The following is a 12,337-nucleotide window of genomic DNA, read 5'->3' as shown; positions in this document are numbered from 1 at the left end:
TTATTTTTAATGCTGTGCCCATTTACTTTCCCCAAATTTCTTCAGGAAAACAGTCGTCTAGAAAATGAGCTTCTGGAAAATGCAGAGAAGTTGGCGGAGTATGAGAATCTGACAAACAAACTCCAGCGAAATTTGGAAAACGTGTTAGCAGAAAAGGTACATCTGTTTAAATTTGGTCTCCTGACATGCAGCCCAAAGTGTAGCTTGCTCAAAAGAACAGAAGCAATGCCACCAAGGAAATTTCTATTAAGGAAGCGTTCACATGGCTCAAGGAGGCCGTCAGTTTGGCAGGGATATAATTTCAGAGCTTGGATACGAGGGAGACATCGCCTAGCACTGAGAAGGGATCCCTGCCTTAGTTGAACACATCACTCTAGTATGTTCTTCCCATCATGCAGCTGGTAATGTTCTGCTTAAATGTCACATTCCTTTCATACTCAAGAGACCATATTCTGGGTGAACTCCAGAGACTGGGACCTTTGGTGGGTTAAAGGTCCGGGAGGGACACTTGGGGAAAGTGGAAACTATGTTCTTCTCCTTTTCTAGTTTGGTGACCTTGATCCCAGCAGCGCTGAATTCTTTCTGCAAGAAGAGAGGCTGACACAGATGAGAAATGAATATGAACAGCAGTGCAGGGTGAGTGACTAAAGAGAACCCAATACTTGCAGGAGGGCCTGGGTTCAAATCCCACTTCACCATTTACTAGTGACCATAAGCAAGTCGCTTAATAATCTGTGGGTGCCTCCGTTCCTCATCTGTACGATGACAAACATAAGGGTACCCACTCGGTAGGTTGTGGAGAAGAGTCAGCGAATATATGTAAAACGCTTAGAACAGAGTCTCGAACATAGTAAGCACTTAACCCAAACGTTAGCTGTTATTATTTAGTATCCCCCAAGTATTAGGGAATCATGCAAACTGCAGTTAAGTCTGCTTTATCTAGGTCAGATTGCTCGTGCTTAGAGGAGAACATAGTTCTATTCCAAGTGGGGAAATACATGGTCATGTTGATGGGCTTGTTCCAGAATGAGCCTTTCTTAATCAAACGCTGCAGACCTAATCTGATGTAATTTGCTTTTGTTCTGTGGTTTTTGGGGTTTTTTTCCTGACCACAGTCCTTATTTTATTTGCAAAATGCAAATGAAGCAAAATCACTCAAGTCTTTAGCCAGTAAATCATCACAAATTCCTCCCAGAAAAGACAAAAACGTCCTTATAAAGAACAGGAATCTTTGATTTGATTTTTTTTTTTTTAAGTAACTCTCGTAAGTTTAGGAATTTGGGATTTTTTTCCCCTTAAATCACAAACACTTGTTGATTTTAACAAGGGTAAATCTAACAGTTCTAACTGATTTAGATGAAAATCGGGCTTGTGCAGAAACGAGGAAAACAGTCACTCCCTTGTGAGGTTGCTCATAGCCTGCCTTCACGCGCGCGTGTTGAGAAAAGAAATGAAACATTAATGGCACTTTTACAATTAAGTTTTGGCTCTTGGCTCTAATCAAGTAGAGTTGTTTTCCTTATAGATCTTTACAGTTATGATTTTTCATCCCAATCTCCCCAAATTCCCCAAATTCAGTGTTTTTTTTTAAGTAGATTTATATACCATTCACCCATACAATTCACCCATTTAAGGGGTACACTTCAGTATCTTTTAGTACATTCACAGACTTGTACCATCATTACCATAATCGAGGTCAGAACATTTTCATCACCCCAAAAAGAAACTCCCACTGCACTTGGCCGTGGAATCTCTCCCTAGGCAACTAATAATCTACTTTTCGTCTCTGTAGATGCGCCTGTTCTTTACGTTTCACGTAAATGGACTCAAATACGATATGTGGTGCTTTGCGGCTGGCCGCCTTCGCTGACATAGTGTTTCCGTGGTTCATCTGTGTTGTAGTGCGTGTCACCACTGCTTTATATTCCCGTATATGGTGATACCACACTTCTTATCCATTCATTTGTTGATGAACACTGGACGTAGTCTGTTATGAATAATGCTGCTATGAACATCTGTGTGCGAGCTTTCGTGCGGCTAGGTTTTCATTTCTCTTGGGTACATATCTAGGAGGGGAATTGCTGGGTTATAAGATCACTGCATGTTTAACCTTTGGAGGAACCGCCAAACTTTTCCCAAGGGGTGCGCACCATTTTACGTTCCCACCGATACGAGCGTTCCCGTTTCTGCACATCCTTGCCCACAGTCGTTCTTGCCGTGTCTTTTGAAGTCAAGCCATCCCTAGGGTTGATGAAGTGGTACCTCACTGGGTGTTTTATTTGCATTTCCCTGATGACGAAGGATTTTGAGTAGCTCTTCAAGTGCTTATCAGCCTAGCTCTTTCGGAGAAAGGTCTATTGAAATCCTTTGCCTAATTTTTAAATGGATTGTCTTTTTATTATTGAGTTGTATTATTTCCTTATGTACCTGGTTACAAGTCCCTTATCAGAGCACATAATTTGCAAGAACTCTTCCGCCACTCTGTGGGTTGTCTTCTTACTTTCATGATATCCTTCAAAACAAAAGTTTTTAGTCTGGTGAGGTCCAGTTTATTTTTTCTTTTGCTGCGTGTGCTTTTGCTGTCACATATAAGACTAGTGTTGGTTTTCAAACTCAAGGTACTACAAGACCAAGTGGATGAACTCCAGTCTGAGCTGGAAGAGTTTCGTGCACAAGGCAAGGTGTTGAGACTTCCCTTGAAGAACTCGCTGTCAGAAGAGCTTGATGTCAGCAGGGGTCGCATCGAGCCTGACCAGGGTAAGCCGTTCCGACATCATCTTTTCAGAGGCTGTGCCTTCAGGTTTTGCTTTTAGGGCCACGTTTGAAAGTGAAACTGCACAACTTTGGCAACCATCCAAAACAAAACAAAACAGCCTGGCAATACTATTTTCTTGAGCCATTTCACTCGTGGTCTGTTTTTTCATTTGTCTTTAAAATCTTTATGAAAATATTTCTATCTGATTTTTATGTGTAGCAACAAAGGAATGGAAAACATCAAACCACAAGGATATTTGCTTTCTTAAAAAAAAAAAAAAAAAAGACAAAACTGGCCCCACGTCTGGGCATCCAAGGCCTTGGGAGAATTAGAATTCAGACCCTGACTGTTGCCGACTCTTCCCTTTCTGAAGGAGTGCCTCACGGGTGTGGGGATGGTTTTGGGGAACAGGCCAGCCAGAAACCAGGATTTGGTTTTCTCATGCTGGCTCTGTTAAATATTGGCATTGCCTCTATAAAACAACAAATAAATTTAAGTGTTGGTTGGCTGTGCCTTTGCGGAGGATTTTGAGTGGCGAGGTTGAGAGCCAGTGGTTTGGGAGCCCTGCTGCGTTCATTTTTAGCTCTTTTCCTCCCTCCTGCTGTTCTGCCTCTTTCCTCCCTGTGCTGTTTGAGTTTCAGAAAGGGCTCATAATAAATTCTTCTGTGATAGTCTTCCCCACCGCTCCGGAAGTACTGGTTCCTACAAGATTTGTTTATTCCTCTGCTTATCGTTCATCTAGAATAAATAAGGGATTGGGGAGGGGACTGGGAGAGGGCTGAAGACCTTTGCTGTGGTTCTAAGTGTGCGGTTGGTAGCCTTACTGCAGTGTGAGAAGGGAACCCAGTGGATCATATGATGTACCTCAGAAGCTCTTCTGGGACTTTTTCCATAGTGTTGGGGGTTCCCCTCACAGGTGTGTGAAGCTGTGCCATCTTGGGGTGGCTTGCACCCCAATTGTCACTTCTCAGTTGGGGATATGCCAACTGAAAAGAATATATAAACAGAAACCCCAAGGCAAGACCGTCAATCCCAGATGCGAGACAGGCCCTTTCTCCTGTCTGCCTGTGGGCCCCCACACGGAAAACCTTTTTGAATCCCCTGCCTTCAGAGGTTTGCACGCAGTATTAGACGTCATCATTTTGTCTGTGTACTCGCTCAGCCTCCATTTATGCTTCACGTGTCGGTGTCCTTCCCAGTCGTCATCACGGGCAGTTGTGGAAGTGAGCCCACATGTATGAGTTCAGAATCTGTCTCCCAAACTGCCCATATCTAGGTTCCTAAGCAATACCCTGTTTTTAAAATTTTAGCTGATAATTTAAAATGGGGTTCCCCTTGCACTATAGGGAATTAATATTCTAATACTCAGTCTTCTGTAATCGAGTGGTGGGTTCGAGATCTTGACCCGTGACCTTACTCCCTCCTGGCATCATCTGCCACACGCCGCTCCTGCTCCTTTGTCGGATGGATAGAAGACTGACTGGTGTCACCAAATTCCCTCATTCCAGAGCATTTGCATTTAGAAGGTCACCTTTAAACAACCATTTCCACCCCTACCCCCTACCCACCTACTCTTCAAAAAGATGAAAGAACCCTACCGTGCTGCCTGTTCACCTTCATTTTTAATGCTTGAAACAAGAAACCTCTGGGCTTCTGTGGTTTCCTAGTAGATCTCATTAGTGGTAATTTAGGCTGAAAATCCTTCATTAGTTAAACTGGATGTCCCTCCTTAGATGCTAGCTGTGTTACTGAAAGAATCTGCTGCAGGGTCAACAGATCCCATGTGTTTTCAGGGCTTGGTTCTGAAGAATGCAATCCATTGAATATGAGCATCGAGGCGGAGCTGGTCATTGAACAGATGAAAGAACAACATCACAGGGACTTATGTCGCTTGAGTCTGGAGCTTGAAGATAAAGTAAGTCCTTCTTATCCTGTTCTCTCATTTCCTTGCGCTCTGACAAGTTTTTGCATGTAGGACATTCTTAATTCTTTTTACTCATAAAGCATCACCTTCTATGCATTTCCTCTTGTGTCTGGAGGCTAGCAAAAACCCCCTTCCTCAGGATGGTTTCATAGGCAGAGCATGAGGCCTTTTCCTCCTAGGAGAAAGTTTCTCCAGAATGTATCCTCTTCAGCACCAGTAAGCGCGGACCTTGAAGGCGAATACATGATTTCCAACTGGTTCTAAAACATCTTAATAAAATCAAAAAAGTCCTTTGATACAGCTAACATTAGGTACGAGTTCTGAATCTTGGCCTCCAAAACCCTCCACCATGTTGCTTCAACTTATATTTTTAGTCTTCTCTTTTACCTTCTTCTCTAGTCAGACTAGTAGTTCGCTGTTCTTCATCAGACTGTCCTCTTTTGTTCGTGCTATTACATGCTATGTTATTTCTTACTATCTTTTGAAAGTCTCCTTACCTTCAGAGTTTATATCAAATGCTACCTCTTGCATTGAACCCATTCCTGAATACCCTTGACCAAATGTGATTTTTGCCCCCTCTTTGGATCTCCAGGTTACATTGTAGCTCTGTTTTCTATACCTTCTATATTTTTCATTCTGCTTTGTGGTATACTTGTTTGTACTTGTCAAAACCACGTCTAGGGTGGTTTCTCCTGGATGGTGAGACTATATCTTACCCAACTTCGTGTCCCCACAAGGCCCACAGAGTGCCTATGGTGGGTGTTCAAGAAATATTTGAATTAAGTATTTTAAGACCCTACACGTACAGTTAGACGGGATGCCTGGGAAGACAAATGGTATCTATGAGAAAGTCTAGTTGTTTTTATCAGAGTTGTTTAGAAACTAGTAAAATTTGGGGGGCCTGGGTGGCTCAGTTGGCTGAGCGTCAGACTCTTGATTTCAGCTCAGGTCGTGATCCCAGGGTTGTAGGATGGAGCCCTGCATCAGGCTCCCTGCTCAGTGTGGAGTCTGCCTGAGATTCTCTCTCGCTGCCTCTCCCCTCCCCCTGCTCGTGTGCATGTGTGCTCTCTCTCTCTCTCTCCCCCTCACATAACATCCTAAAAAAAAGAAACTAATACAATTCAACAAAGTTAAAAAGAAAAGCCAACTATGCCTCAAATATATCTTATTTAACATGTTTTCAAGTCATTAAAATGGGAAAACTGAAGAATGTCTCATAGGCAAAAAGTAGCTGCAGCCCCTCTCACCTTTCCATGGCCTTGAGTTGAGTAACATTGTGGTGGTTTTGCTTTCTGACCTTAGGTGCACCATTATGAAAAGCAGCTAGATGAAACCAGGGTCGCCGGTGAAAAGGAGCAAGAGAACATGAAGCAAAAGTATGAGAGTGAAGTGTATGTCTTGGAAAAACAAATAAGTGACCTTAAAGATGAAATTGCAGAACTTCAGGGCCAGGCAGTGGTGCTCAAGGAGGCCCAACATACAACTATCTGCAGACACGAGGATGAGAAAAAACAACTGCAAAGGAAGTGGGATGAGGAAAAGACTCACCTGCAGGAGAAGCTGAGGTTGGAACACGAGTTGGAACTCAAGGCTAGCCTAGAGCAGGCAGAGGAGAGCTTTAACCGAGAGAGAGAAGGACTCATTCAAAATGGCGCCTGGACAGAAGAGAAGGTGAGAGCCTTGACTCAGGAACTAGAGCAGTTTCACCAGGAGCAGCTTAAGAGCCTGAAGGAGAAGCACACTCTTGAGAAGGAAGAGTTGCGAAAAGAGCTCTTGGAAAAACACCAAAGGGAACTTCAAGAGGGAAGGTAAGAAAACAGAGGAAAATCAAGAAACCCAGGGCACTGTCCCTTGGGGGGGCACCAGAAGTTCCGGTCAGTTAAGGGGACTTTGACTAGACTCTAGTTTCTCAGCCCGTTTTGCCATTGTGTAGACGTAAGCCTATCCTAGGGTTATTGGAACTGTTTTTTTGTTTGTTTTTCAAAGACCTTATTTCTTATATCAACAAGTATCCTTTCAGGTTCCAGATGAGGATAATTATTGTGTTCTGAGAAATGCTATTTGTAAGCCAAATTCTGGGTAAATACTCCCAAAGTATGAAATGCCACTTTGTGCTTACCTTCCTCACGTAAAATCTCAGGTACATTTGAGGGCTTTGGTGCTTCATACTATGATTAACTGGGTGCTGCTTTATTAAATAAGAAGGAAAACATAATGATTATATTAATAGGTATGGTTTATAGGACTACTGTCCTCCAGTGTATACTTAATTAAAATGAAGGAATTTTATATATTTCCCAAGCTAGGGATTAGGTTAATATGCATTTGATCCTTGATGTGAAATATCAGTTTACATTTTCCATAAACAAATACATCCAGGAGTATGCCAAAGAAGTTGGTTTCTAAATTTTCCCTCTGAATGCAGAGAGAGGTAAGTCTTCTAAATTAATTATGGCTGCCAGTCTTAGCTCTCAGAAATGAGATCCTGTCTCTGTAGAAATCAATTACATAGGAATAAGTGAAGACCATTGTTAGAAAGCATTTAAATTGTTTGGTGGCTTCTTGTGTGCACGGGAAAATGTTTTTGTTTGCTTCTGGAGTTGGTGGCAGTTTCAGTAATGCTGTATGTTGACTACATTTAGGGAAAAAATGGAAACTGAGTGTAATAGAAGAACCTCTCAGATAGAAGCCCAGTTTCAGGCTGATTGTCAGAAAGTCACTGAAAGATGCGAAAATGCTCTGCGAAGCCTGGAGGGGCACTACCACCAAGAGCTGAAGGAGCTCCTGGAACAACAGCTTGAGGAGAGATCCCAGTGGGAGTTTGAGAAGGATGAGCTCACCCAGGAGTGTGCAGAAGCCCAGGAGCAGCTGAAAGAGACTCTCCAAAGAGAGAAAGCAACTTCTCTGGTCCTGACCCAGGAGAGAGAGATGCTGGAGAAAACCTACAAAGAACATTTGAATAGTATGGTTGTTGAAAGAGAGCAGCTACTCAAAGACCTGGAAGATCTAAGAAACGTGTCGGAAAGTCAGCAAAGCCTACTGTCCGACCAGATCCTTGAGCTGAAGAGCAGTCGTGAAAGGGAGCTAAAGGATGGTGAGCAGGTCCCGTGCCAGGCAGCCTCCTCAGAGCAGCTGGCCAGCCAGCAGCTGGAGAAGCTAGCAATGGAACGGGACCGGGAGAGGCAGGAGATGATGTCCAAGCTTCAGGCCATGGAGAGTGTCCACAAAGTGACCTGTGAGAAAGCAGACCAAGAGAGGGCTGAGATGAGCACAGAAATCTCCAGGCTTCAGAACAAAATTAAGGAAATGCAGCAGGTGGCATGTCTGTCCAGGAGAGAGAGTGGCTGCCAGGCAGCGGGAGGGGAGGAAGCGGAAGCAAGTGGAGCCACATCCCTGCTCCAGCAAGGAAAGCAGCTGTTGGAAGAGAATGGAGATGTACTCTTAAGCCTGCAGAGAGCTCACGAGCGAGCAGTGAAGGAAAATGTGAAAATGGCCACGGAAATTTCGAGATTGCAACAGAAGCTACAAAAATTAGAGCCGGGGTCAGTAATGTCGTCTTGTTTAGATGAGCCAGCTTCTGGATTATTTGCAAATTCTGTGGAACAAACAGAGTCCTTTTTGCTGCAGAATCCAATGAAACAAGTAGAAGGTGTAAGCACACGGTGCGTCCTCAGTGACCTACCAGACGACGAAGCCCAGGATCTGGGCAGTTCAGGGGCGAGCTCTGCTCAGAGACAGGGGGTCAAAATGGAGGTGTCAGAAGCATCAATAGAGAGTTTTTCCGAGCTTGAAAATAGCGAAGAGACCAGGACTGAGAGCTGGGACCTGAAGAATCAGGTTTGTCAACTTAAGGAACAACTAATGATCCTACGTGCAGACTGCAGTCGAGCTTCCGAAAAGAAACAGGACCTACTTTTTGACGTTTCTGTGCTGAGAAAGAAACTGAAGATGCTTGAGAGGATCCCCGAGGCTTCCCCCAAGTATAAACTGTTATATGAAGATGCCAGCAGGGAAAATGACTGTCTCCAGGAAGAGCTGCGGGTGATGGAGGTGCGCTATGACGAAGCCCTAGAAAGTAACAAGGAACTCACTTCGGAAGTTTTCAAATTGCAGGATGAGCTAAAGAAAGTGGAAGAGGTGACGGAAACGTTCCTTAGCCTGGAAAAGAGTTACGATGAGGTCAGAAGAGAAAACGAGGAGCTGCATGTTCTGGTTTTGAGACTTCAGGGCAAGCTGGAGAAGCTACGGGAAAGAGCAGCACTCCAGTGTGACTGCTTCTCCTTGTGGGAAGCCCGCTTAGCTAACCTGGAAGTCCCGCCCGAAGAAAAGGTACTGGAACTGCATCAGACGCTGGAAGAGCGTGTGCCAAAGGTGATGAACGTACACCAGATCATAGAAGAACGTTATCAAGAAAACCAGTACCTCGAGCAGGAGAATACACAGCTCCTGGGAAGAGTACAAGCGAGTGAAATTGCCTGGCTACACAGAACAATCCGGACACATCGAGAAAAGCCCAGAGTACAGAACGAGCTTATGGTGGAGGAAGAAGACACCGCTCTCCTAGGCCTTCGGGACAGACATCTTCCGCGTCAGGCCACGATAGCAGAGTTAGAGCTGGAGAAAAAAAAGCTGCAGGAGCTGACCAGGAGGTTGAGGGAGAGAGTCACTGCTTTAGTTAAGCAGAAAGATGCCCCTTGTCAAGGAGAGAACGAGGAAGAGCTGAAGGCAATGATGCATGACTTGCAGGTCACGTGCAGTGAGATGCAACGCAAAGTTGAGTTTCTGAGGTAACGTATGCACCTTCTGAACTTCCCGGACTCCCGAGAGCACCTCAGCACGTCTAACGCCCACTGCTTGCTCTGCCTAGAGAAACTAACCTGTTAGTCTTCGAGAAGAGAGCACTACTGTAGACTTCCTTCTGCTTCTGCGTTGTCTTAACAAGTAGAGTAACCTGGCCTGGGAGGCCTTCCCTTCCCCGATAGGAGATAAATGTTGTTCGTTCGGGGTGTCGTCATGGAGCGTGTGTGCCTCGTGAGTGTGCGTCAAGTCTAACTCTTCTCTAGCGTTTCACTTGGATCGATAGTTGTTTTGGTTTTGTTTTTGCTAAATGTTGGTTATTTTCCTCATGAAATGGAACATGTTCTGTGAGAATGCCTTCCGTTTATTATTAACGCACTTGGTAGATAAGAGCTCTTATCCTGTACTATTATAGGAAAAATGTCATGCTTTGTGGCTTACAGGTTTTCACTTACAGCGCTTGAAGCTTGATATTCTGTAAACAATGGAAATTTATCTTAGAACGTATAATTTTATTGAAGAGCTATCAGATTCTAATACATGTGCTAGAAATAAAGACAAAATTAAAACCAATTTGAACCACTGCTCACTTGACTTTATATAATATGAATGCAGTTGTCTTCTAGCAAATTTGGTTTTTAAAAAAACTTGTAAAATATTACATGTTTTTGAAATATCTTAATGATATGAAACAAAATAATTCTGGATGTAGTTTTTCCTCTTCCTCAGACCATTTTTAGTTCTAAAAATCAGGATATAATGAGTTGAAAAAAATCACAAAGGAAACATGACTGTACGTGTTTCAGTGTGGTCCTTTGCTTTATGTAGTGAATTCTCTTTGTAGGAACCCTGAGGCCTGTAACTAAAGCTAATACAGCTTAGTAATAGGCTTACACCTATCTGGAGCAAGTAGAACTTGAGACTGAGATAAAGGAAGTTATTTGCTCAAAGCAGTACGCTTGCCACTGAGAAAATTAGCAACCATGGGGGCAGAGTCTCAATTCCCATCTCTACGCTCAAGTGTTTTAGCCACACTTCCCTAACGTCTTTTTGTGAAATTCGTAACTTCCCAAAAGAAATGAGTCAATATGTCATAGCTTGACTTCCATTACTAAGAGCCTACTAATTTAGACTTCTCTTTTTAACTGGCATGCAATACTTGTTTTATTGGAAGTTACTAGAAAGCATTTTCCAAAGATGCCAGATGACGGCCTTATTATAACTATTTTTTTTTAATCTCTGTAATTCAGATATGAATCTGAGAAGCTTCAAGAAGAAAATTCTATTTTGAGAAATGAAATTACTACTTTAAATGAAGAAGATAGCATTTCTAACCTGAAATTAGGGAAATTAAATGGATCTCAGGAAGAAATGTGGTAAGACATATACTTAAATTTTCTTAAGGCATTTTTGCAAGGACTAAAACTGTTTTTGCTTCGGCTTTTAAAGCCTAACTCTTAGGTTATATTTTCACTGTCCCTTTAGGCAAAAAATAGAAACTGTAAAACAGGAAAAAGCTGCAGTTCAGAAGATGGTCGAAAATTTAAAGAAACAGGTAAGGAGATACTTAGTACTTCCCAATGTTTCTTGATTCTCAAATTTTCTATATTTGTAATTTATAAATTCATAAGACATTCCCCTGGAATAACATGTAGCTGATGATGGTAAAGTTGTAAATCCTGAGTTTCAGAATAGAAACCCACCCCATGCTGACTGTAAACTAGGTTTCTATTTTTTGGCCCCTGTCATAATATATGTACTATTTCTAGAGTCGGAGTGCTTAGTACAAGCTTTATAATCAGTGGGAATGGGGAGATGATGCCTCTAAAAGCTCTACCCCTCACATTCTTTCAGGTAATGTTAGCTCCTTCCTCTTTCAATACCGTAATTGAAAGCAGAAAGGACACAATTTCACAGATACAGAGTAATGGTTCATCAGTAGATCTTTGCACAGAATTGCAGTGTGTTCAGCTAGCTTGTGCCATCCGGCACCCAGTTTGTGTAATCTCACAGCATGCAGTTGTGCAGGCAAGGCCATTGAAGAATCTGTCTGAAACAGCCAAAAGACAGGGACATCCTGGGAAAAGAGCATTTTCAGGACTTGAAACAGACAAGGTCTTAACATCCAAAATGTATTCTGTACTCTTATAAATAAATGGCAAAACCCAGTTGAAAAACAGATAATTGGTTCAAAGTAGTCAAGTAAAGGAAAAAACAAATACAACATATAAAAAGATAGCCTAATTAGGGAAGTGCAAATTAATGTTCCTTTTTTCATCTTTCAGATTAGCAAAAATTAAAGATACCATCCGTCTTTAAAAAGGGATGAAGAAATGAATGTGTACTCATACGTTTTTGGTGGGAGTATAAGCTGGTAGCACTGTGAGGAAGACACTTTGGGGATAGCTGTCAGAACAGTGTTGTATGTGCAGACCTGCTAACCCAGCAGCCCCACTTCTAAGAAAATGACCCTAAATGCGACATGCTACCATGTAGAAATGAATTTTTCAAAAAGACTGTTCTGTTTCTTCATGATTAAAAGAATGATAGCAAACCTATATGTCTGCCGGTGTGGGAATGGATAAATACGTTATGCAATGTCTTGACACAGAATATGCTATAGACACTAAAACCACACCACATAGTGGTGGTTTCTGAATGCACTGACTTAGAAAGATAAAAGTCTGTAAGATACTGTAAGTGGGAAAAGCAGGCTGTCCAAACATCTGAAATGATTCAAATTTTTGTTTTGAAGGGGAGAAACACCTCTCCATGCATATGTGTTTCCTATATACATAGAAACCCGTCTGGAGGGACACAGACCCAGCTGTGAACAGCGGCTACCCCCATGGAGTTAGACT

The 12,337-nt window shown here is 42.7% G+C and overlaps 1 protein-coding gene across 9 annotated transcripts in view; it reads left to right on the top strand.

The window, feature by feature from the left end:
* Positions 1-12,337, top strand: part of NIN (ninein) — a 93,679-nt gene that overhangs the window by 54,926 nt on the left and 26,416 nt on the right. For 7 of the 9 annotated variants that reach the window (XM_087858998.1, XM_045798696.2, XM_045798687.2 and 4 more), the window contains 8 exons: positions 46-156; positions 547-636; positions 2,619-2,757; positions 4,549-4,670; positions 5,982-6,487; positions 7,322-9,466; positions 10,727-10,852; positions 10,962-11,031. In XM_087858998.1, coding sequence (XP_087715124.1) covers positions 46-156; positions 547-636; positions 2,619-2,757; positions 4,549-4,670; positions 5,982-6,487; positions 7,322-9,466; positions 10,727-10,852; positions 10,962-11,031 — 3,309 coding nt within the window. The remainder of the gene's footprint in view (positions 1-45; positions 157-546; positions 637-2,618; positions 2,758-4,548; positions 4,671-5,981; positions 6,488-7,321; positions 9,467-10,726; positions 10,853-10,961; positions 11,032-12,337) is intronic. The other 2 variants (XM_087859000.1, XM_045798726.2) reach the window with 1 other exon arrangement.

The sequence above is a fragment of the Ursus americanus genome, chromosome 35 (genome assembly GCF_024610735.1).
Source record: "Ursus americanus isolate L20-20 chromosome 35, mUrsAme1.1.p, whole genome shotgun sequence".
NCBI lineage: Eukaryota > Metazoa > Chordata > Mammalia > Carnivora > Ursidae > Ursus > Ursus americanus.
Note: the sequence above shows the minus strand (reverse complement) of the source record. Positions and strands in the feature narration are given on the sequence as shown.